General features: G+C 34.3%; 1 protein-coding gene across 1 annotated transcript in view; it reads right to left on the reverse strand.

Moving 5' to 3' along the window:
• The window catches only part of LOC104528917 (neurobeachin-like), a gene marked incomplete at both ends in the record, with an annotated part of 163,664 nt that overhangs the window by 11,791 nt on the left and 125,903 nt on the right, over window positions 1-25,970 (reverse strand). Inside the window, 1 exon segment of the mRNA XM_029086247.1 lies at window positions 10,951-11,075. Coding sequence (XP_028942080.1) covers window positions 10,951-11,075 — 125 coding nt within the window.

Below are 25,970 nucleotides of genomic sequence, written 5' to 3' on the forward strand. Positions count from 1 at the left end.
GTCAGTATAATAATGTCATTAGAATATCTAGATTTACTCTCCATTGCATTATCTTTTACAGTGCAATTCCAACTGATTCAGTGTGCTGCACTGTTTTTTTTCTGTGCAAATTTCATTTCACTCTCGCATAGATCACCACATCTTTAGAACTGGCATACATCATTTTCACTTCAGCAGCAAGAGTAACTGGTGGGAGGAACTGTTTCTATTTCTGCGTAGATCAATGCCTATAGCAAGACCAGACAAAGGGCAGCACCCACAGGATATACATATTTGTGAGACAGCAGTGTGGCCCTAATGCTGGCATATTTGTGTTTAACTCTTAGCTGTACTAAGGGACTATGCTCTAGTAGCAACAGACAGCACTTCTGTTTGGGCCAGACTGTTGTAAAAACATGAGCTCCTAGTTCTTGAACCTAAAATACGATTATTTATCAAATTAAAATCAAAGCTTTGCTATTTGCTTGACTGGGGCCAAAATTTTCCTTTTTTTAGAAAAAAAAAAAACCCAAACTCCAAAATAGCTGCAGTTATGAAACATCTTTGTTTCATAGAGTCTAGCAGATGAAATGTGAAAACAGTGGCAGTACACAAGATATCACTAAGATAAAGCACGGTCTAAAGCTCTATTACTACAACAGCTCAGTGAGATAATCTACAAGATTTTCATTAAATTGTCTCTGAAACAGGTGAATGGTAATCACTGTCCTAGGTAGAAAGCCTGTGTGTATATTAAGGGAGCTAACTCACAGAAATCTTAGCATCAGCTGGCAGTAAAGAAAAGAGGAGAGCAGTATTTTATTTCACTTTCCGTTAAGCTGCCGTGTGGGGTCTGTGGCATCTTTCATTCTGCTTCACAAAGATTGCAAGAGAGTGCAAACCCTCCCTGCAACTGCAGGGATGCTTGAAAAATTGCTACTTTTATGTTAAATTTGCAAGCAATGGCAATACTATTTTCCGTTCAGACTGGACCAGAGATGCTATTCAGACAACATGATTAGCTTTTTGGAAGGCATGGGATTGAATGATTTATGCTATATGGCAAAAGACACTGATAAAACACTCTTCAAGCATTATGCATAGTGCCTTCAGCTGGGAAAATATATCTACTGTAGATGATCAGAGCTTTACACAAATACACTGGGAAATATAAGCTTTAAGCACACAATAAGGATAAGAAAAAAGTAATGTGATGTAGCATACATTATATGAAAAACAAAATTAAATATATAAATGGAAACATGCATAACTGTCTGACAGAATTCTTAACAAAGTGACCTCCTTGTGCTGGTTAGTGGTATATTTGAGAACTTTTCTATAAAATATATTTGGTTTTTAATACAGTGCCTTCACTAGGTGTTTCTGCACCACTGCCTCTACCTTGCACAATGCTGAAACTCATAAAATCTTTCCGTTCATTTCACTACACTTGTACTTTGTGAGTATAGTTCAAAGCTAATGCTATAAAATGAGTAACACTTAAAGCAAGGGGTATTGAAGAACTGACTGTACTTGTAGGGATATGGAATAGTCAATGCACATATATACATCTGTTTCTTGTGTAAAAGTATTACTATTTACATAAAACACCTATGATAATTTTAATGTGATATAATAGAAATGATAAACGTAGTGTCATGTAAAAAGATGAGTAAAAATACTTTGGTATATTAAAAGATACATTGTCTCTGAAAATTAATTCCTTTATTTTTGTAATCTATACACAGTGATTCTGTTTGCTTTGTGAAAGACAAGGAATCACCTCTATCGAAGAGATTCCTGCATTCTGCCTCTGTCAACCCATCTTTATCTTGCATGTAGCCCAGAGGCTCTCAGAAACCTGAGCCCATTGCCTGAAAGCCTGTCATGCCTCCTACTGGCCATCAGAAAGAGTGGGAGAGTAAAGGCTTCTAAAATCTGTAATCTAAATTCATGATCTTCTAATTCTAGCTGCAATGGTTGCAGCACTGCTGAAATAATGGTTCTCAATTCCAACCATGTGCTTGGCAGATTGTCCTAGCCAGGTCTTCAGAAAACACTTTCCTTTGTACAGACAGAAGTGGAACTTGCATTTTTAGACCCTTTTATTTGGTTCAGATTTGGCTTTTTTACTCAGTTATTGGTGTTATTAAAGTCCTCTTTCACTTAACAAATTATACGCATTTCCACTTACTCATATATGAAGTGGAGAACAAGAGTCCTGCCGTCAAGAAGAGATCAAGAATAAAGAGTGAAGAAAATGTAAAAATTGAGTATTTTGTGCTTTTAACTATAGCTGAAGAAGATTTAAAGTACTGTTACTTCTTAATATGGAGTCTTAAAGCATAGAAAATAGGAGGTAAGAAAAGTACATGGTAAAACCTAAGTCCCAAAAGCTACATTCACCCAGCTGTGAAAGCTGTCTTGAAAGATTATTATTACACTTTCAGTGACAGAATGTTCTTCCAAAATGTTTCTATGAGATGCATTGAATATCCATGGGTCAACAACTTCTATTTCTTTGTCAGTTAGTGATAGAAATTAATTAATAGAACAAATACACCCTTCACATGGTTTTGAAAACATTTCACATCATAGTAATTTACTCGTTTTGGTAAGTAAGTGACTTTTATTTGGTAGAACAGACAGATATAATGCATTCTTTTCACATGAAAATGTAATGGTGGAAGGGAGAAAAATGCAGCTAGAATTCTAAAACTGGCAATGGTTGTGATTTTTAGGTCTTAGGAATGGGTTTGCTGGCCAATTTGATTACTTCAAGAGCATTCCAGAGTCATACGCTTTCAGATGAAGAAGCAAGAAACAGAAGTAGTTATGTTAACTGCTGGTAAAAAGCCAGAAAGTTCTGCAGTAAAATCTATTAGCTCAGACCTATAATTGCAGCTAAAATCCAGGTCATGACAATAACCTGAAAATCTCAGAGGAAAGGCATTTGAAACCCAACACAGGTTTTGAGGGGAAAAAACAAACAAAAAAAGTTTTTGTATCCCATTTGGATCTGTGAAAAGCCTGAATTTAGAGCCAAGATAGAGATTCTGACATTGAAGATCTGAGGAAATCATTAGAAAAAATTGAGTGGTTCATGCATCTGTACTGCTATGCTATGCTAGAAATAGCATATAACAGGGAACAGATAGTTAGAGACTGTAAAGGATGGTTAGGATGCAATTGCAACTTATTTACATTACCTAGACAGACCACAGGAGCTCAGACAGTGAGTGCTCAATACAATTCAGCACAACAGTGTTCAGTACTCTACCTAAGCAAATTCCATTACAATTTACACCTTGAAGGTGTAAGGTCTTTCTTTACTTTACAGTCGGTTATAAGAATGGGAATCATCATGATAGTAGATGTATTAAATGAGAATTTTATTTTGGGGAGAGAAGGCTAATAAGTGCTAGAATAAAGACCAAGTTAAATATATTATTTTAGTTTTAATTATTCTCACAATTAAGATATGGCTTAACAGATCCTTCTAGTAATAAGTAATGTGAGCTCGCATTCCTTGACTTTCTCTAAAAAAAAAAAAAAATTCATCTGTATCTGACATTTACCATGTAAAATATTAAGAGGACATAATTATAATGTCATATTTTCCCTAAAACTCTATGAGGATGAAATATTTGGAATTTTATTTGGAGAAGCAGTGGATGGCACTGTTGGGCTACAACTATAAGGCTGTAGATGCAAATCTTAAATTGCTATGCTTAAAAAAATACACAGATTTTCATTACTCCTTCAGGCACACAATTTGTATGCAAACTCATTTATAGTACTGTGGAGATTTCATAATCAGATGTGGAAGTTAGTTCATATACTGAAAGGACATTGTGTAATAGGAGTATTATTTTAGGCGCTCCAAGTAAAGTAGAATGGTTTTGATGTTTGTCTCACATGGCAGCATGATCACATTTAGACTAAACAAAGAGGACTTAGTTGATGACACATGGAAATTTTGTTATGGATTAATTTAACGACCATACACATAATCTTAAAATGCTCACCACTGAACATAAAGTAACATACATGTGCACATAAAGTGGATGATATTTCTTAAAATTGCTCACAATTAATTGTCAATTTGTGTTTACTTACAGACTAAAATTAAGTGTGTATGAATGGGGTGATGCAACAGGCTTTCTTTTTAGTCAAGGATTTTGTTATATAGTTTCTTTTTTATATTCATACTTAAAACATTACTTAAATAAATGTTAGTTTGGCAAGTTATCTTATATAAGGATCATCACCTGTATTTTCCCAGACAAATGTATTTTATGATATTGTGTATGTTACTAATTCTCAGAATAGGATGTTAACTAATTTTTTTTTTTTTTTTAAAGACTATAAAAAAATTTTTGTGGCTCATGTAGTCAGAACAAACTCAGTTTCAGCAATAACGAATATTATACTCTCCATAAGTAAATTGATATTATAAGTGTTTTAGGATGATCCATACTTGTTCAACATCTTCATTAATGATCTTGGATGATGGGGCAGAGCATACCCTCAGCAAGTTTGCACATGACATGAAACTGGGAGGAGTGGCTGATATGCCATATGAGGAAAGGCTGAGAGAGTGGGGACTGTTTGGCCTAAGGAAGGCTCAGGGGGGATCTTATCAATGCACATAAGTACCTGAAGGGAGGGTGCAAAGAGGACAGAGTCAGGCTCCTTTCAGTGACAGGACCACAGACAACGGGAAAAAATTGAAACAGAGGAGGATCCCTCTGAATGTTAGGAAACACTTTTTGAGTCTGATGGTGACAAACCATTGGCACAGGTTGCCCAGAGAGGCTGTGCAGTCTCCATCCCTGGACATGTTCAAAAGCTGTATGGCATTGGTCCTGGGCAACTTGCTCTAGGTCACCTTGCTTGAGAAGGTCCCTTCCAACCTCAACCATTCTGTAATTCTGTGATATGTAAATCTTAATTTCCTCAAAAAGTATTATTACTTAAATAAGTAACTTGTTGTTGAGGATTGCACTTCTAGTATCAAATGTTTCTGCTCTGTTTTGGTTTTAATTCCATGAGAAATTATGTAAGAAGATCAGTCTTGAACATCGAGCTATAAGTAACCTAGGCTTTTAAAAATATTACTGAAGACTAAGTTCTGGCAACTGTCTACTTCAAGCTCTAGCTCAATTATAAGAATCACAGAATCCTTGAGGTTGGAACGCATCTCTGGAGATTGTCTATTCCAACCCTCTGCCCAAAGCAGGCTGCCCAGGACCTTGGCAAGCTGAGTTTTCAGTATTTCCAGGATGGAGACTACCTAGCTTCTCTGGACAACCTGTTCCATTGTTTGATCATCATGACAGTAAAAAAAAAAAAAAGTTTTTACTTATATTTAAATAGAATGTTCTGTATTTCAGTTTGTGCCTCTTGCCTCATCCTGGGTACCACTAAGAAGACTCTGACTCCATCTGTTTCATTCTCTCTTAACAGGTATTTATACACAACTATATGGCCCCCTTGAGCCTTCTATCCCCTAGGCTAAACAAAAAATATCTAAAGAATATATGGATCACTTTAGAAGTAAATGTAAAAGAAGCCTACAAAAAGATCTATAACGTCAACCTTGACAGCAAAGCTGTTCATATAGATATAGGATAGAAAACTATTTCACAGACAAAACTGAAAACATAATTTGGTCTTTGATCTCTTACATGGTACATAAAGAATGCTCCCACTACAAATACACCTAGAAAAGTAACAGTTTTTTATATATCTGGTGGGTCCACTAGCAAAACTCTGATAAGTGATGATGCAGTATCAGTTGTCTTCAATTTGCTTCCAGTTTTGCATTAGTTGCTGAAAAGATACTGTTTTTTTAAAGATAGTTCTGAAATTAGTGTTGTTGAAACTGTTCTGGAAATATGGTAGACTTTTTCAGTAAGTACAGACAAAAGATAAGGTGAAGATAATGAAGTCAGAGGACTTTATGAAACTAAGAAAAATTATATTAATGTTTTTAGATATATGCAATTTATGCAGTAACTTTGACAGACAGTCTTGAATTTACTGTAAATAATGATGGTATTTTCACCAACAAAAGACACTTCTAGGTTGTTAAAAATGTAATTAGTGTAAAAACCCTAATTATCTGGAAATCAAGACTAGCATTCAGGCTTCCAAGAATAAGGTATTTGATTTTATAGCAAAGCTTCAGAACAGAGAATGTTCTGGGAATGTAAGTGCTTCAGCAGCCTGAAGGAATCCTGCCTGCAATTCACTGAAAGTCTATCAAAATCCAGCTGCTTTCATGAAAGTGGATTTCAGACTTGAACAATTCAGATTTCAAAACCTGATGCTTTCAAATTCTGTTTGTATAATGAAACTGTACTTTGATGATGAATGCGCACAGCATTTGCTGAAACTTAGATCACTAACGACAAATCCCAGAAGGAGCCATATACAGTCTGCTTCAGCTTGAACCACTTTTGAAATAAGGTTGCTAATTAGATGTCCAAAAACATAATGGAATGAGTAACTTTAAACATGCAAGTTCAAAAGAAATTGCAATTTCTTTTTCATTCTAAGCATTCAGGATCTGTAATGATAATCGGTTTAACAGGCCAAATATTCTTGAGCACAGACACTAGAAATATTTGTCTAGCTTACATATATGTTTAGAACATGGGCACTGAGTTATTCATGTCTGTTTCCTCCAGTGGAGACTAGAAAACGTGTCCTTTCTTGAATCTCCTCTATGTGCAAATGGTTTGTCGACCACAATCTTTAAAGACTGAAGGACCAAAGCTTAATAAATTAACTATTTTGCTCTTAAGATGACCTCTGTGGAGATGTATTCTGTCTCACTGGCAGGGTGGTACAGTAGTGTCTCATCTACTCTAATCTGCAGTGACTGTAAACTGTTAAGGTGATTAACTGGAAGAGACGGTTCTTTCACCACATGTACAGAATCACCGTGAATTGGGTCATATCTGCATATTTCATGCATTTATTCGTAGTAAAATCTGAGGAAGAGAAGTAGAATTTATAATCTTCTATTCAATCTTTTTTTTCTTCCTTTCTTTTCAGTCTACAGTTTAATCAATTACATTGAAACTCCATCTAAACTTAAAATAAGAACTGTTTCAAATCCATTAACACTACAAAATTAAAACTCTACTAAAAGTTGCCAGGTAGTTCAAAAGCCCATTATAGCTTGTACTTTGATATTGTAGTAAATCGTATCCCTTCAGCTTACCAAAAGGGAGAAATTAATCTATATTTTTATTCAAGTAAGAGTTTAAATCAAACAAAAGGGCACAGTAGATCCAATGCTGAAATATGCTTGAGTTTTAAATCCAGATAAGAAAGTAGTTTTAACAGATTACAAACTAATACAAAAAACTTACAAATGATGAGACTAATACAAAGGGAAAAACTCTTCAATTAATCTCTTGCAAATGCTGCTATGATTCTGACATACTGACAGTCTCAAAAGAGAGCTAAGTATATAGCCATAGGAATAAGCTATAATTTTTCACACAGTTGTATATAGCCACAGAAATATGTTAAAATTTCTCATTGCAATATTTTTTACTTGCTAGGTACTTCAAACACACACACACACACACACACACACATATATATATATATGCAGACATGCATACATATATGTATGTTTATTATATTTTACCAAACCAGATACCTGAACATGCACACAATGGTTGACTAACAGACTGTATTTAAATAGAAATTTCATTCACTTGCCTTATAGCAGATTTTTTTTGTGAGAATACTATTTCCCAGTAGTAGATAATATATGGTTCCTACAGGAAAAAGTCACTTAGCTAAAATTAACACTGATTTTTTTTAGCTCTTCAAAGTAGAGTTTAACATTTGTTGTTACTGATCTAAAATAAACATACAGATCACAGACATAGTTTTCATTTCCAAGACTCTTCTATTCTTTGATGACTGCAAGTATTATATAATTACAGTACCCATACATCCAACACTAACTCTGATTTAATACTAGAATAGCTGTAGAGCACTTTTTTATTTATCAAGGTCATATCTTGATGGCTGCACAAGCTTAGATAAATCAGGTGTTAAGCAGGCACTTCTCCAGGGAATCTGGAAATTCTCTCATCTGCAATCTTCAGCATATCTTATTATTTACTGCCAAAGAAATGACTGATTAATTTTGTCATCTTTGCTCTGTGATTTTTGCTCAGCTGAAACTGCCTGCCCTCTTCTGCAATGCCTGATCAGACCTATTTAAGTTGATGCCTTTGATCGTAGACACTGAGGAGCTTGCTGACTTAGGCTTTGACTAAACATTCCTCCACTGCAATATTTATGCACAAAATCCTAAATGATAACTGACAGTCAATGCAGATAAAAAAAAACTTGTAAGATGTTTTCACTATTTTATTCATGCTCAAAATAGCTTTACTTGTGCTAGAGGTATCAGTCAGTATGAAAAATTGCTATTAATATAACAAAAGCCCAAAAAATTTTGCCTTGATGAATAGTTTATTTCTCACAAACAAAGTATCTGAGGTCAGGAAAAAATATGTTACTAGAAAACTATGCAGTATGATTATTTTTTTTTAAATGCTTTAAATTTTTTCTGTAGTGTGACATCATGCTTAGTTTTGGAAGCTAGGGGCATTTTACTATCAAACTGTTCCAAACAAAATTATCAAAACAAAGCTAATAAAAAAAATACAATGGAAGTTAAACCCTATGGAAAAAAAATCTGCCTCCAGCTCTTTATTAATCACATTCCAACACCAGAGGCTAAAAGTACATCAAACTGCACCAAATCCTTTTCACATGACAACCTCATAAATTATTCAACTCATTAGTAACACCAAGAGGCATAAAAACAACATCAGTGTTAAGGATGTTTTCTTACAGGGAAAGGTCAGGTAAAAGTTTTCAGGCTTAAGCCTCTGAAAAGTAAGTACTTCTAGATAGAATTCATTAATTACAACTTTAATGTATGCTGTTTTAAAATTCCATATGTTAATTTTAATATATATGTGAAAAATTAGAATTATTTATTTTAATTCTGCAAACAGGACAACTTCAGTCTACTGTAATTTTTATGCAACAACTGTTTGATGTGTACCACCTCTAAACACACCTGTGCTTTAGTTTTCCTGTATGTTGAATGTACCAACAGGTGAGTAGTGTGAAATTATGTAGAATCAATCCAATGTGAAACTATAACTAGTTCATTTTTTCTGTTTCTTTGGCTCGTAGCTTTGACTTGCAGGGTAGCTCTACTACCAATCAGCTGTCACCTGCACTAAAATACTAGAACACAGAAACTACATAAATGGAAGCAATCTTTGCAACATGCTGAAACTGTTTAAGTGCAACTTGTATTATAGTTCTCATTTTAAAAAAACCAAACCAAGCCAAAAAACCCCCCACATTTCCAGCACCCTCTGAGTACAATCTTATCCCAAAGATAAAACATTCCTGCATGAAATAAAGTCCATCTAAGTAAATTGAAAGCTTATGGGTTTTTTTTTTTTTAAAAGGATAATATCAAGGCTTAAAACTTTGTAATAGTTTATAAGTCAGATTTCTTCCTGTTTTAATGCTAGTTTAATACCCAAAATGAAAAATATTAATAAATAAGAATATTTTTAAGGGTTCTTATGCCTGTATAATGCATAATGCCTGTGGGTTTATTTGCCTTACAAAAGCAACACAGTAATTAGCACAGTTTTGTATCTGCCTCTAAGATCCCTATTTTGATGTTTTGGAAGAATGTGGAGAAAGGAACTCTTTGTCAAATATGCAATATTATAAACTACTTGGGCAAATGTCTTCCTTAACTCAACTTATGAACACTTTATGACCTGAAGTCCTGTACATGATAGCCATCACGTGTAAGTTTAAAATTACACTAGCTAGTATAACTGTACACACAGATATTCATTTATATGTCTAACCTTGTTTGAATCCCAGCTCTTTGCCTCAACAACCTGCAAAATTGGTGAAATGTGTAGGTCACATAGTTAGCTTTATATCTATCATACTCAGAACTTCTGGCAACATTAACCTTTGGCTACACATCAGCTAAAAGGTTCAACTTCCTTTGTGTATAATTACTTGCATTTTTCACTTCTAAATGCTAAAGAATCCCAGGATATTTTTTTTTCAGTACTGCAGACTAAAAAAAAAAAAAAAGAAGACAGTAAACCATCTTAATATTCCATAAAAAATTCCTGTCTTTGATATGCTAGAGAGGTACCACAGCCTAAACCTGAGAAATATTTTCTATAGATTTTGGAGTACTCAAGTGCAGTCTGCTGTACAGAAGTCACTAAACATATGAAATTTTTAGATGATATAATGGAATTTGTAAGCATGTTCTTCCTTCCTCTTTTATACTCCAGCTACGTCTCTGTAAAATCCAACATCATCTTATCCTTAAGTTCCTAGACTGAAGCTCCTGTGTAGTCTGTTCACTATTAAAATCAAAAGTATTCTTAAAATAATTGTTTTAAACAAGTTATTATGTATTTAATGATTTGCATAAAAAAAATATTTTTGTCTGACATTACACATGTTGGAATAAAACTTCTGATTTTTTTAAAAAAACTGTTAACTCCTCAAACACGAAAGGTCTCCAATGGAACTATTATGACACATTAGTTTGATGGCCTAACAGTTTTGTTCTGTCACTCTGGAGAGACAAGTTCAGCTACTTTTACCAGTGTCTCAAAATTAGTGTCTGGGAATGCTAGAGAGGGATAATGTGAATCCCTTGGGGATCAGAGAATTTAACAGTCCACAAACTCAAGTCTTCTGGTTCATTAAAGTGTAAGAATTGAAAGAATTCATTTTCTAAGAATATGTTGTCCTAGGAATTCTCAGCACTGTCAGTAGAAAAGAAGAGACACTATTCTAAGGGATTCATGGAAATCAAGAAAACACCATAAGCTATATTTTTAAGCAGGAGTTAGTACTGACCATATTCCACAGCAGCTTTTAGGAGAGCATCAGAATGAGTAGACCCAAAAGCATTGCGAACAAATCGCCTCCGCCGGCGCAAATCGTCTTCCCAGTAATCCAAGCGCCAGAAGTCATGCAGTTGACTATGAAATAAAGAACACACATCAGCACCTACCACAGCTTGAACTGTATTTACATACATTATAGTATAATTTCACTGCTGCTTTTATATTTCAGGAATACAATCTTGTAAAACATATTACTAAAACTTACAATATTCTAACATTTCTTTACACGTATTTATATATTATAAACCTCAGCACTGCCTGTCGCGAAATGTTCTGCCTGCTGCTAAAAACATTAATCACACTGAGCCCATTAACAAATGCAGCATCAAATTACAAGTATTAATGGCACAGCTTGCTTTCTTTTACAGTGTTTTTAACAAGGCTTGTAAATCATAGAATGGACCTCAGTGCAAATAGTTTGCAATTTAATGACTATGGTCCCTTAGCAGACTGAACTTAGAAGTATAAAATATTGCCCACTTGAATTTTGTGGAACTATGATTAAACTAATGTGCTGAAATATTCATTGAAATAATTCCCCACTGCCCCCAGCAACCTGAGAAAATTGCAATTTTATTCATTATTAATAACACTGAATTAGAGCAGCAAAAAAATTCCACCATGTGGTAATTGTCCTGGTAAATTATTATTCCAGCACTAACAGGGTACTAGGATGATTTTATAGCTTCCAGCTAATACAAGCCATTAACAACCATGGCCATCTTTACACTATATTGCCTTTTTACATTCAAAAGCAATATTAAAGTTCTGCAGAATGATATAAACCATTGTTAATCTATATTCAAAGCAAAACACACACATATATAATCATCTGGTATACAACATCAGTCCTAAAGAATGGTCAGCTCCACTTTCCGAAAACTTGACATTATCAACACAAACATCTCCCACATCAATTTTACAAGCATGCTGTAGGATCTTCAGGCCAAGCTGCATTTTAAGTGAACATTTTAAAAGCTTTTTGGATCACTATCAAATACCTAAAATGTTTGAGGATGCATCCTTATCATCAAACTCGTAATTGAACACACTATACACTTACAATGACTCTGCAGATCATGACCTTGCAGAATGTAACTAGGGAGCCACTGCTTGAAACCAGTCATTTTCAATCTACAGAACTCTGAAGGTGAGTGGACAAAAGGCAGATGGAAAAAAACAGTTGTTTTCAACTTGTATGTATGGGCTACATCTCTGCTGGATTTTTCCTGGTGTTCAGCCACTGTTTTCTATATTGCCTTCACTTTGAGAAGCTATGTGCTGATAGCCATTTCCAGAGGAAATGTAGGAATATGCTAATATAGAACAGATCTTTTCATTTTTTACAGTCCACTTAATTACTTTTTTCACGCTTGTGTGAGTTCTTGTCCAACTTTAAAAACTGCTGTCATGAGACCTGGATCAGTTCTGGAGAGCAGAGCACCAAAGGGAGGAGATGTAGCAGCATATCTTCTATCCACTGATAAACTTTCAGAAGTAGCACACCATCATTTTTAGTCATTGTATTTTTTTTGCATTCTGAATGAAATTTTCACCATGTTCTTGAGTTTGCATGAAGGTCCCTGTTACTGCCTTGCAGACAGGCAATTTACTTATCCTCAAGCAGTGAGAAGACAACTTCAGGAGTTCAGTGGGAACTGCCTCCTCACCTAGAACAGTTCAGAGTACCTTACGTAGAGGCAATAACTCTGAGGTCTCATGGTGGGAAGACACAGCATTAATGGCCTGGTCTGCATGCCATGAGACAGAAATATCTTGCTGTCTTGAGTGCCAATTATCTTTTGCTTAGTAAAATAGTCTACTTTGGTTTTGTACTATGATACAGTTTTTGCTCACAGATCTCATGTTAGCTTGAAGTATCAGTCCATCATTTCTCCTCCTACACTAAGTGCTGAATAATTCTATAGTGATTGCTAAATCTCCTTCACCCTTATGTGATATGAATTAAAAAATGGGAAGACAACTGCCCCAGAGTTTAAATGAAAAAGCTTAAAGATTCTTTGTGCACTTCTAGTTTATGTTTTAAACTGATGATATCAAAGATAATCCTAATTTTTATCATAATGATTTTTATCATAATTTTTATCATAATGATTTTTCTTAAAGGAAAGAAACTTTCCCTTTTGACTTCCATCTAAGAGTAAGTCATGATGAAACAGGAGTGAAGATATTAAGGAAAACTCTTTTAAACACAAGAATTCTCTGAAATGTTATTTGTCTCTGCAATAATAATAATGAAAGATGATTGTTAGGTTGATAAGAACAATACATTTATGCAAGAATTAAAAACTTTATGAAATTAAGAAATATTCAAAACAAAAAAATATAATTTGCTCTGTGTTTAATCAAGTAATCCATTAATTTCATTAATCAGTCTGAAGAATATCATATATTCTTAGCTGAAAGTAAAACAGATTTTAAAGTCACTACTTTAATAAAGTGCTAAGTAAAGAAGTGATGAAATTGTCAGAGGATACAGTCTATTTTGGAGATTAAAAAAAAAAATGTTACAAGTTCACCAGTGATCGAAGACTGAAATACATATTAATGATGCAAAGTAAAAATTTTGAAATAATAGAACACAAACCTTACTCCTAATCACAAATTACATGGCTTTTTCAAACACAGCTGAAGTTTCTTCCTGGAGTTTTCTACAGGAATCTATCCTGCAATGTTATTATATACTTCCAGATACTGGAAGATGGTAACTGAACCCTAAAGAAAAAGTTTCTGAATCTTAACCAGTTACTCTCAGATTTACTCTTGACTCTTTGAGCAACATCTTTAACAAAAAGACAAGATATTTTCCCATACCCTATCGTTAGCAAGAAAGTAGACACCTGAAAAGCTGATGGCTATACTTACAGAAAATTTTGAACAATTGAGTTTCATCACTTGCATTGTAGAAAGACAAATTTATGGGATTTTCCTAAGAAGTTATATTATTACATCTTCGGATTAGAATAAAAATACTAGTAAGTAGAAGACTGTGTCCACAAACTCCAGCCTAAAACTAAGAATTTACCCTGCTTTAAAAGTCCAGAGCTATGGAATGAATCTGTACTAAGTTGTCTAGCCCCTAGATTACAGTACTTTAGAAATACTTACATTCTAATCCTGTGGATATCATTCAGTCTTTAAGATTTTTCAGGAATTTAGGTAGCTATTAGGTAGCTTTAAATGATGGCTGTAAATCAAGCAGAACTACAATTTCTAACAATGTACTAGACACAAGTCAGCCCTAGAAGAGGACAGGTCTCCAAATTGTCCACATCTCTGCTTCAGTCTGTTTTTCCTATAAGTGACTTGACTAAAATGAGTCATTTTAGTAATTTATTTCTGCAACAAGTATAATATCTCAAAAAGCTTTACTTTTCTTAATAATGTCTATTATTAATAATCCTCATTTCCACAGCCAACTAGGTTACATGTAATTTCTCATTTCCCCATATCTTTTATACCAGTTAAGTGACATTTTGAATCAGGCTTGTTTAAATGAAAAAGTGCATATTATGCATACTGTAATTAATTTTTTTTAAGAACTGAAAGTTTATAGGATCATTCATGAGCTACTCCTACATACTTCAAAAAAGACATATATCTGTAATATCTTAACTTAGAAGTTATTTAAAATGCACCCTAAAACACATGACCCAAAGAACTCTGCACCATGAGTTTAACTGTCAAGATCATTTCCTTACAAACTGTAATATAATTCAATATAAACATTTACTATCCTTATAATAATGAGGGCTGGTATGAAACTCGTGATATGACAAGTTTACTAACAAAGAAAAATTTTATTTGGAGTGGTGTGCATGTTGCAAACTTGATCACAAATTTCAGATGTGCAGTATTTCACATTGTTAACACAGACACAGAATGTACACATTTTAATGGAACAATCCCTGTTTTAGTACAGTTATTGAAGGATTACAAATTCTGTTTCAACTGTCATCACTGGTGCCTGCTTAGCAGCTCACTCTTTAAACAGCATTTTATCTTGTAGAGGCCAGCATGGGATGGAAAGGCAAAGTGGTTTTATGCTACCTCAGATAGACAATGTGGACTTTGAGTTAGAGCAAACTCAGAAGCTGGCCAGAATTCTGTATAATACTCTTTGCTACCATACTACTCACACCTCCATATATTTGGGGACAAAGATTATTAAGATGGAGTAAGCTATTTCAGGTAGCCCAATCTATGACCTTCTTGGAGGAAAAATTTTGTAGCTCTCTGCCGCAGAAACAATCTAGAGGAATATCAAGATAGCCTGAATAGCAAAGCCCTCCCTGCCTTTTCACAACATCTCTATAGCTCGGACTTTTAAAAGACAACTTTTGAAAGATTTTCTATTAAATCCTTCAGCCACAGCTCCAAAGAGGTGTATGGGAAGGGTTTTTTATTTTACTTATGAATATTAACTGTCCTAAGCAGCAAGCCTTTGTCGGCCCTGTGGGCAGTCAGCACTCATGACAGCAGCTCCATGGCTGTAAAACCCAGCCCCTGTTCACGTACAAATGCAGTTGTTGTATGTCACCTACAGCTACAGCAACTAGAGGCAAATACAAACAGTGGAGAGTAGTGCACATGTCCATAAAATCCTCAGACTGCAGCCCAAAGGATGGGCTGCCAGATGGAAGAGATTAAGTCCGAATATGTTAATGAAGAGGAATAAGCCTGCAGGCATGGGGGAAGGGGCAAAAGTTGTTTAGAAAAAGAGGTGGGTCACAGAACTGGAAGGATGTCAGAGAATCCATAGTCTTTGTAATACTGGGAAACTGCACAGAAAAGGCAAAGAATTTATGATCTATAATTTCAATAATTACTCTGGTTGTTTTTCTGTAACATATTTTAAAAGGGAAAAACAATTCTTTTCATGGTGTGGAATTCTGACTATGTTTTGAGAAATGAGAAAAAATGTGTATGGGAAAAATATAAAGCATTTTCCTAAGGTAAAATGAACAACAGAAAATTTGTAACATTAAAAACAACAGTAAGTAAAAGAAAATTTTAAATACAAAAAATACAAATTAATACTTTTGCAATATTTATTACATTTAAAAAATGCAAGCCAAAATATAAAACTATTTGCCAGAAGATCTAAGTAGTATAAGTCTTCTGTAACAATGAAAGAGCAAATACTGTTCAGAAGTGGTATAGCAACAGATACAACAATTGTATTAGAGTGAAGGTTTTTCTGAAACCTTCAGAAAAACAGTGACTACTGGTTTTATCAAGATGGTGAGACTGGTATTAAAAAAATCACATCCCACATTGTAATAGCTAAAAGAAAACAAAGTCTTGTTGTACATGAACAGAAACAAATATCAGAAGCTTTAATTAACATAACTAGTATAGTTACCCTACACACACACGCACAAATTAGTTATGAAAATCACAAAGCTCCATTATGTTTTTCCAAAGACCATGCTAAAGAATCCTAGAAATACTGAAAACTAAGAATAATACTATGTTTATGAACTGATGAGATGACTTAACAGCTGAAAGACAGATCATGAAGAAGAACCTCAGAAGTGGGTGGAAAGGGCACTGGCGATACATTTTTGAGAATGGTGATGAAAGCAAGGTTGTGGCAGTGGGCAAACAAGAGATGCCTAGGCTTTTGGTTAGGGATAGCATTTCCTGCGGGATGGCTAGATTGTCAGTGATCGTTAGCTTTTTCTCCACTTTAACTTGTACTTGTAATCAGTGCAGTAAACTAGCATGGGGTGAAATGAGAGAGAAAGCAACGGAGCTCCCTGCAAATTTAGTTAAGCAGTTAGTGTTCTGGTCACTGACAGCTGGAGGAGCTGGTGTGGAGATTACAGCAGTCCAGTTAGATGACTTGTATCCCAGCAGCATGGCTAGAAGGCATGCCAGCACTGCCATATTCAGAAGCGTCATAAGGGATGAGACGTATTTTTGTATCTCCTGTGTAGGGGTGCCAAAATGTGAAAAATTAAAATGAGAAGAGACATGACACAGGAATGACTGGTGAAATTTGAGGAGAAGTGTAGACAAAGTCAGAGCCCTAAAAATGAAAAAGGACTTGATATAAAAGTCTACAGTTAGGCAGTGAGGAATTAAAACAGAAAAGTAATAGAGTCTAACCAATAGATAATATTCATTGGAATAATTTTACTGGAGCAGGAGTGAAACAGAAGGACAGATTAAAAGGTTTGTTGTGGAAATATTTTCCATGATACTGGGAAATGGGAAACAATAAAGACAACAGATTGGCAGGCAAATCAATTGAAAAGCGTAGATAAAAGGTTTGAAATGTAATTATTGATTGGTGAAGAAAAAGCAACACTGAGCTGGAAAAATTGAGAAGTAGTAAGTTTGTAAGGAATAGACAAGTGAGAAGAAAACCAATGACTATGGAAACTAATGGAAGGAAGAGAGATAATTGTGAAAGTGGATGGGGAAAGAAAGAAATCCCTGTGAATAATTATGGATGGATAAATATTGGGTTTTAAAGTATATCTGTTAGATAATTTATAATATTTTGAGCTACTTTTGTTTAAGGCAGTGAACTCCAGAAGTCTGTGTAGTTTAGGGCTGATTTGTGGGGTTCTATGATTACTTTATGAACAGGAAAAAGGGAAAAAAAAAGTTCCTTTTAATACAGTTGATAATATATGCAGCACAATTTACCATCGGATTACAAATTAGTTGACCCACAGGTTTCCTTGTGGAGACTAGAGAATGGTAAAAGTTTTTAAAATAGGAATGAGAAAGTTTTGAATTTGTTTACACTTGTGAAGGATGAATGCAATTCATAAACCTGCAAATTTCCACAGAGATTGGTATTTGTATGTTGTAGCTTTGGGTGAGTGGAACGGTTTTCATGTGGACTTTGAAATAAGGGTGAAATAGAGCACGTAGGAATTAAAAGTAACAGAAAATATTGCCACTGATCATCAGCACAGGAGCAGAGAAGTCACCTTTCAAAAGCAAAAAGAAAACTGCCAACAATTTCTCTCCCATTATCATGTTACTAATGGTTTTGCATTAATAATGAAGGACAAACTTGAGAGGAACACAGAATTGGCTACAAATGAAAAGAGAACAAAAACTATCAGAAGACGACTAATGATCCATTAAATTCCTGGAGAAGAATTTTCTAAGAATTGTTTTAAAGTGTAGCATCCTTGTTAGAGAAAAGGGAGGTGATTTATGTGGCTTTTATTCTCTTCTTAAGGCACTGGAAAAAAAGGTGTATTTAATACACACTCTTAGGGAAACCCTCCAACTCCTGAAACTTTTATGACTTAATTTCGGTGAAAAAATTGAGGACAATGAAGTTCAAAATATGAAAAATAGAAAGTGGAAGCTGAAAACAGAAATCTTTCCAGATGTATTAATCTTCAGTTAGATGAGACATCAGAAAGGACAGTAACGCCAGCAGATGTAAAAGGGAGGCTGTGACCATAGAGATGCTTCTTTTAGCTATGGCAATACCTGAAACACAGACTCCTAAGGATGTTAATTCCCAGATTATACTGTATGGTCTGATAACTTGCTTCTGAACATCAGGAAAATGTATCTAAAATACAGACAATCTGTAAAGGGATTGGGTATTTTAGTGTATTACATAGAGTCTGAAAGAAAAAACCAATAACAAACACACACAAGGAAGGACTAAAAATTATCTTGATTGTCTAGATTTTTTATAAAGATTAGCTCCCAGAATGAGATGTTCATTCTGGAATGCCTGCTACATTATTAAACAACAATAAACTTATACCAAGACGCAGTAGTTTTAGGGAAATAAGACTAACCATACATAAAACTGTATGGGGGAAAAAGTATAAGAAAAAAGTCATGTACCTCTTAAAAAATTAGCAGTGGAAATGACAATAACTCATATGTCTACAAAGTAAAATTAAGGTAAGTGGAATATTTTAAATTATCAAATTGATTTAACATAAAACAAATTTAAAGTAACGTGAGGTAACTTTGACAAGTCTATCCAAACAGTAACGTGCAATAGTAGGACACTATACGTAGTACAGCTAAATGAAACAATATAATTTCCTGAAATTCTATACTCAGTTTGTTTTAGTTAATCCAATGACACTGAATGAACAACTGAGGCAACATAAAAAGTGGATAGATAAATTCTCAGTGTTTGACTCACCAAAATCACAATGGGGTTTTTTAGTAACAAAATATCAATAACAACAGAATGCAAGTGCACCAAATTCTAGAAGTAATAAATTGTATCCCTAGAAACACTAAAACACTGTAAATTTTAAGGTTACTAAAATTAAGACATACAGTAATACTATCTTTGAAGAAAAGGAAAAGAAAGTAGTTGGAACAATACTCTGTGGCTTAACTCAGATTTCTAGTTTGGAACCTTTCTTCTGTTTCAGAATGTGTTCTCATCACTCCAAACAGAGAAGAAACAAAACTCCCCAAACCCAAAAAGGCTTTTTAGAGTTTCAAATAGACAAAAATTTGGGTAAAATTAACTTTGGTAAAATGTCTTGAAAGAATATACAGTATTTTAGGACATTTTTATTATTCAAGCACTTTTTGTTATGTCACGCCATCTCAGCACAGCAGTGTACTTAGTAAGATTTCATAAGTACTACCATGATGCCACAATATAAAAAACTCCAAGATGGAATGAATGGTGAATTGAAGTTGCCTCTCTCTTTTTTAATTGACTGCAAAACCAAATAGAACGGCTTAGATGAGAGGCATCATTGTAGATGGCAAAAATTAAGTAAAATGCTAAGTGTGCAGCTTTTCTTATTCAAAATGTGGTTATATCTCAAAGTTTAATTGACACAAAAATTGAATTATCTAGCAAATGATCTTCCAATTTCAAGAAAAAAAAAATCATTTAACATTTTGACTATTATGTTTGTTATAACATCACATAAAAAATAAGTACCATGACAACACCTTACACACTCCTGCTGTGAAGAAATATAATATGAAAATAAAATAAAATTCCAAAATGAAAAATTGAAGGCTTTTATTAATTAAAAAAAAAAAAAAGGAAAAATAGCAGGAATTTTCAGAGCAGCTTACACTGTCATAATTTTAAAGATTTAACCAAAATACTGTTTCAATCAGAAGATTAAAAAAAAGTTTTAAATAAAAATTTCCATTCAACTCTTCTGTTTGTACAAGTATACCACCTGCTGGTAGCAATATTATTTTGCTTCTTAAGCACCTTGTGTATCAAATTAAAAGAAGAATAAAAGTGGGTGCTCTAGAACACAACAAACAGGAAATGAAATAGTACAACTTTGTAGCAAAATAATCTGGAAGGTATTTGGCATTTTACAGCTATAATCCATAAGTAATCAAATAAACATCTCAGAAAATAACTTGTTTATCTCAATAAAGTAAAATGCTGATTTAATAAACTAAACAGAAAATGTTTTAGGACAACTGTTAGTTTTGCCATATAGATGCTGGTTTTTGAACAAAGTTAACTTTAATAGATAAAGTTCTTATGATACTACCTAAGGTATTTACAGAATTAGAGGGTGTTTTTTTTTTTTTTTAAATCAAGTATTTAATGTAGTAGTACTTGTAAGTAGGGATAACACATATGACTGCTAATGAGGATGCTGCCCCAACTGTCTGCTCCATTCCAGATGCATAAATTAAGGTGTCTGAATTTCTGAACTACTGAGCATACAAACTACAGTCCAGTTTCAAGGCAAACCAGCAAGGACTTGTCAAAAAATCTAGAGCTGTATGTTTAACAGCACGGTTGAGGTAGACAGCTAGGACTCATTATCTCATTAGTTTCTTCTGTTTGTAAATCACAGTTTGAAGGCTATGGTATCCAAGAATAGAAATTTTGTCTCTCAAAACCTTTAATTAGAAGAGAAAAAAAAAATGTTTCATCTAAAAATTTTTAGTGTTATTCTAAAACTAAGACATATAGCTTTTTTTTTAAAAAATACTATTTCTTAAAAACTCTTAATGATTTAATGTTTCAAACCTTTATAAATTATTCAAGCTGCAACTGTTTAAAGACAGCTAACTTATAAACCTGGCATTGAGATGAAATAATTAGCTTCCTTGAGGCCTATCAACGAACAGCAACAGTAATAAAAATCTAATAAATAAATAATAAGATTTTACCCAGGCAATTATTTTAATTTCCATCATGCAGAGCTGTTTATTAAAATGCAAGTCTAATACATTATTTTAACAGAATGATTATTTTTGCAAAATGCTTTTTCGAGCTTGGTAATTGGAAATCTTCAAATTCAAAATTTACATAAGTCTGAAATTTTACAATTTTTGCAAGTTTTTTGGGACAGATTTTTCTCCTAATTATCATCTGGAAACACAGCATAAGTTTAGACAAAGCACACATCCAGCTTTAAACCTAATATTGTTCTTAAAAATCGAAACAAAGACATGCTGGCCCAATTAGTGGATACATCTGGACTGGTATATAAACAGTTATCCCTATCTACAAATGCAATTTATATTGATGAAATAAACATTTGCCAAGTGGCATAGCCATGAGTGCTATAGAATTTTTAGTAGAGACCATGTTTACAATACTAGCAAATAAATGCTGAAGTAATCTTAACTTTGAATTTTTTTATTCCTGGGAATTTTTGTAAGAGCTAAGGAACCAGCTTGGCAAGTAAATAAAAACTGTTCTATTTATACTTTATTTCTAACAGTCAAGAGGTTCTTTAGAAGTATAGAAAGAGTCTTCTATAAAACATCCCAAAATATATCAGCATGACCTAATGATTTATTTTTGGCTCTGCACAACTCATGGGAGAAGCAGCAGACATGACAAAAAAAGAAAAAAAACAACCAACCCCCAAAACCCCACAAACAAAAAAACCCAACACAGAATTAGAACTTCCTTGTCGTCTCTCCTGAAAAAAAAAAGTATATTTTTGTTGGGTTTTGAAAAACAAGCAGCACAGGCTTTAAATAATTTTTGTATACAAAGTTTTCGATAATCCATTATTCTGGATATACTTTTTAATGTTTTTCTCCCTTTTAGCTGCTTAATCTGTTAAGTAATTCTGTGTGACAGTCACGAGAGACAGCTGATTTTTCCCTTGTCTGTAGCACAAATTTGTGACATGACCACATGTATCTTTTGCATTTTTCATCTACTTTCACAGTTCAGTTGATATTGTATTGTATTGTTTCCTATAGGGATATGCTTTACAAATATAATATAGAACATATATTTGGCTGCTTGTTCTTACTTAAATGAATACTACAATTAAAGAAAAATCAGTAGGAGCAGTTTAATAAATTTACACAAAACCTCACTGCTTTTCTGTGTAGAATCGCCATGAGGGATTACAATTCTCGGCCTTGATAATTAAGCTGATTTCATCCCTTGCATGTTCATTGCAGGGTTGGACTTTCTTGCCATAGGTTGCATGGAATATGAGAAATGAGAACAGGAGTTCAAATCATCTATTATTACACCAGAAAGGAAAGCTTACTGACTGGATCAATACTGTGGTAGACAACTGATGGGAGAAGGAACCATACATGTGGGAACAGAAGGATGTGCTGCTCTCCTTTCAGAGCCTGGGTAGCCAAATTTCCTGATCCAAGAAAGCAAAAATCAAAAACTTCACCTGACTGTGAAATACAGGCTATGAGTAGAGAAGAGAAAACATTCTTGAAGTAGTTCAAAAGTGAGAGAAAGTGAGATAAAATGGAGCTGGACTCAGTCTGTACCTGGGTTTCAAGGCTATTGGATGATTTTTTTGGCTTACTTCCTCCAAGCTGTGAATCTGGATCATCCAGAATATTTTCTGTCAAAGCTCCTTGTGACACAGGCCATGGGAGAGAATTTCTTGTGAAGTGCTGAAAAGTCACTTGCAGCTTAAAAGCCATGGATGAGGCCATGCCAGCCTCAGAGGTTCTCCACTTTTTAACAAAAAACTTGGAGGAATAAATGGTCTGCTCTCTCCTTTCTTCACTCACTTAATTCTTTTGGAACCTCTTGCTTCATTTAGATGCTCCAGAGCTCCTCCATGTAGCTCAATAGAAATTATGTTTGAAGATGCTGTGAGGTTGATTATCGCCTTATTTTTGGAGGCTGCTTTGTCTCCAGTGACCAAATTGCCTATGACCCGGCAGAATTTGTTTTCCTTTCTTGCAGTCTATGAGGCACAGTTCAATTACTGGGAAGTTAATACTAGCAATTAACAGTTGTAATTTACTGGAAGATTAAGGTCTTCAAATTATGCCAAATGATAGTTGAGTTGAGTTCCTTTTATCTAACTTAAGATGTCAACATTATTGACATTTAACTAATCAACCTAGGCCCATTTCATAGGTGACAGAGAGAACTGCTTGCACCTTGGGGAAAGTTGGGTGATAGGAATACTACTGCTCTTGTCTCAAGTAACAAAGGTCTCAGCAGTAGAGAAAGTAAAAATCTGAGGTTCTCACAAAAGAATCTGGCATCTAAGACTTGTGTTGAATTGTCGAGGGAAGGATCAGGTCAGAGAATTCACATGACTGAGTGAAATCTAAGAGGCAGGATAGAGAAAATGAGAATTATAGGCTATATGGATCCTATTAAATGAGAGAATTGGAGAAAGTGGTTGACTGACTTGTCCCAGTCTTATATTACTACAAGCAAAAGTTACACAGAGATGTCTTTTCATCACCTGACTGACCTGCTAAAGGGAATCCTGAAACATAAAAAAGACAAAAATCACATTTTAAAAAAAGTATAAATTAAAAAAAAAAAATCCACCAAAATTTGAGAAAATGCTTTAAGCTACTGGTAGAATATCAATGCATTTTTTTACACTACAGATTGAACACTGGCAGGCAAAGATATATAGAAATTGCTCTTTATTACATACAAATAAAATTTTAGTTGAGGTTATTTTGTTAACTGTTTTCTGCTTTTGAAAACAGTTCTATTTTTTTAAGAATCAAACAGTGAAACCAAAAAGCCAAACTGGTGAAAAGGTTCCAACATGCCTTATAAAAAATGGACTGAACTGACATCAGTGTGAAAAGCTGCTAAAATCACTCTGAAAGATTATTAATCTCTTATACAGGAAATTAATGTAGATTCTATTCTCATTTCCTGCTTTATTATAATTATATAAGTAACTCTAATGCAGTTCCAGAATAGTTTTTGTCTAGTATCTCATGCCTTATTTAAGCAACAAAAGCAACATGGGACTAAGTGGGTGAATATATGCATCAGGCCTGTACTCTGTGTTGCTCAACAGCTGTGTTACTTTTTTTCCTAAGGTTTAACTGAGCTGGCATAAGGCTCCTTGCCCTATCAGCAGAAGACCAAATAGTTCAGTTCTTTCCTCTATATTGTTTTGCTGACAGATATTTATAGATTAAGACCTTCTGTGAGTCTTTCTTTTCTCAAACTATCTAAATTAAGTTGCTTTAGTCATACCCATATTACCATTGACTTTAAGCATCCTTGTCTTTCTGTAGATGTTCTGTCATCTCTGCAGTTAGTGATGTGGTTCCAAACTGCATGCACAAATCAGGACACAATATATAATGGATCCACTATTGTTTTAATAGCAATATCCTTCCATAGAGTAGTAAAGTTGAATTACGGACCAAGAATTCAGCTGTTCTTTCTAGTTTAACATTGAAACTGACAAAAGTTTCTTGTGTGTTCTTCACAGCAAAAAAGAATTCTGCTTCAATTTATCTTACCCCTTGTAAAAATATGTAATACTTCCATTATTTAGCTTCAGGGAGAGGTTAGGAAAATGACAGTGTACAATGATATCTACATACAGTGGTATGAAAATACTCATCCTCCACCACACTTACAACATCAACATTGTGTTAAGAATGAATTCCTGATACCAACAACATCATCTTCCAAACAGGCCATATAACTCAACAGATTTATAATGAAAAAAACACCATTAATGACAACTGCAGAGTGCCTGTGACTGTAGTGATGTAGCGACCAGCGAGAAGGCAGTATGATTCAGAAGTTACTCCCTATCAGTAATTGGATCACTTGCCAAAATTTATTTACTTGATAGAGAGTCTTGTTGATGCTGTTTGACCAGCCTTTGGTCAGCAGCAGGACTGTCAGTCCTTGCACAACGAAGACCCCTTTGCTGATAACTCATAAATATCTGCACAGCCTTCAGCACTGCTAAAGTGGTAGAAAAGAAACACACCAAAAATCTCATACTCAAGGAAACACAAAGTTCAGAATTGACTCTCAGTAATACACCCTTCTGAGACACTAATTTGCTAGAGTTTTATCAGTCACCAGTTAAGAGTCACAAATGCATAGACTCAGTAATTTCTTCCCCTAGGGCCTACTCTGCCATCATGAAAATGGCTGATGGCATGGAACTGTTCAGATTCTGCCTTTAGAGCAGATAGGTTTACAAGAAAAACTGAAAACTCAAACAGAGTAGAAGGAAAATACAGGAAACATTATGGAGGATTGTTGGATGAACTGGTAATAGCTCATTTGTTTATAATACTTGGTTTTTTTGCTACAAATGTTTATAAAAACTGTTTAGTGAACATCTCCAAAACTTTCATTTGCCTGCAGCAGGCCTTTGAAATTAAGCAGTAAGAAAGCAATCAGGTTAGACCACTGCTTTTTCTGATATTAAATGCTTTTGTGGTATAAGCAAGACATAAATTCTTGAAAAAAAAATTTTTAAAAAATCTGTGTTCTACTTCTGTTCCATAGGACAATGTTGGCAGCTTACCAAAATAACAAAATAAAATGAGCATAATACAGTCATAATGCTCCCATGATCCTAGAGCAGCAGTAGGGCCCAGCACTAGGACTCTATGGAAACAGAAATGATGAAGAGGAATCTCTCCCTACTTTGGGAGGTCTCTACTCCCCAGATTAATTTTTTGCCCGAGTCACTATATGTCATTCAGTGCTCAAGGTGTATGCACTGGGGGAAGAATCATGGTTGCTCTCCCTAATTA

Source organism: Antrostomus carolinensis, unplaced genomic scaffold, assembly GCF_000700745.2.
Source record: "Antrostomus carolinensis isolate BGI_N321 unplaced genomic scaffold, ASM70074v2 scaffold12068, whole genome shotgun sequence".
Taxonomy (NCBI): Eukaryota; Metazoa; Chordata; class Aves; order Caprimulgiformes; family Caprimulgidae; genus Antrostomus; species Antrostomus carolinensis.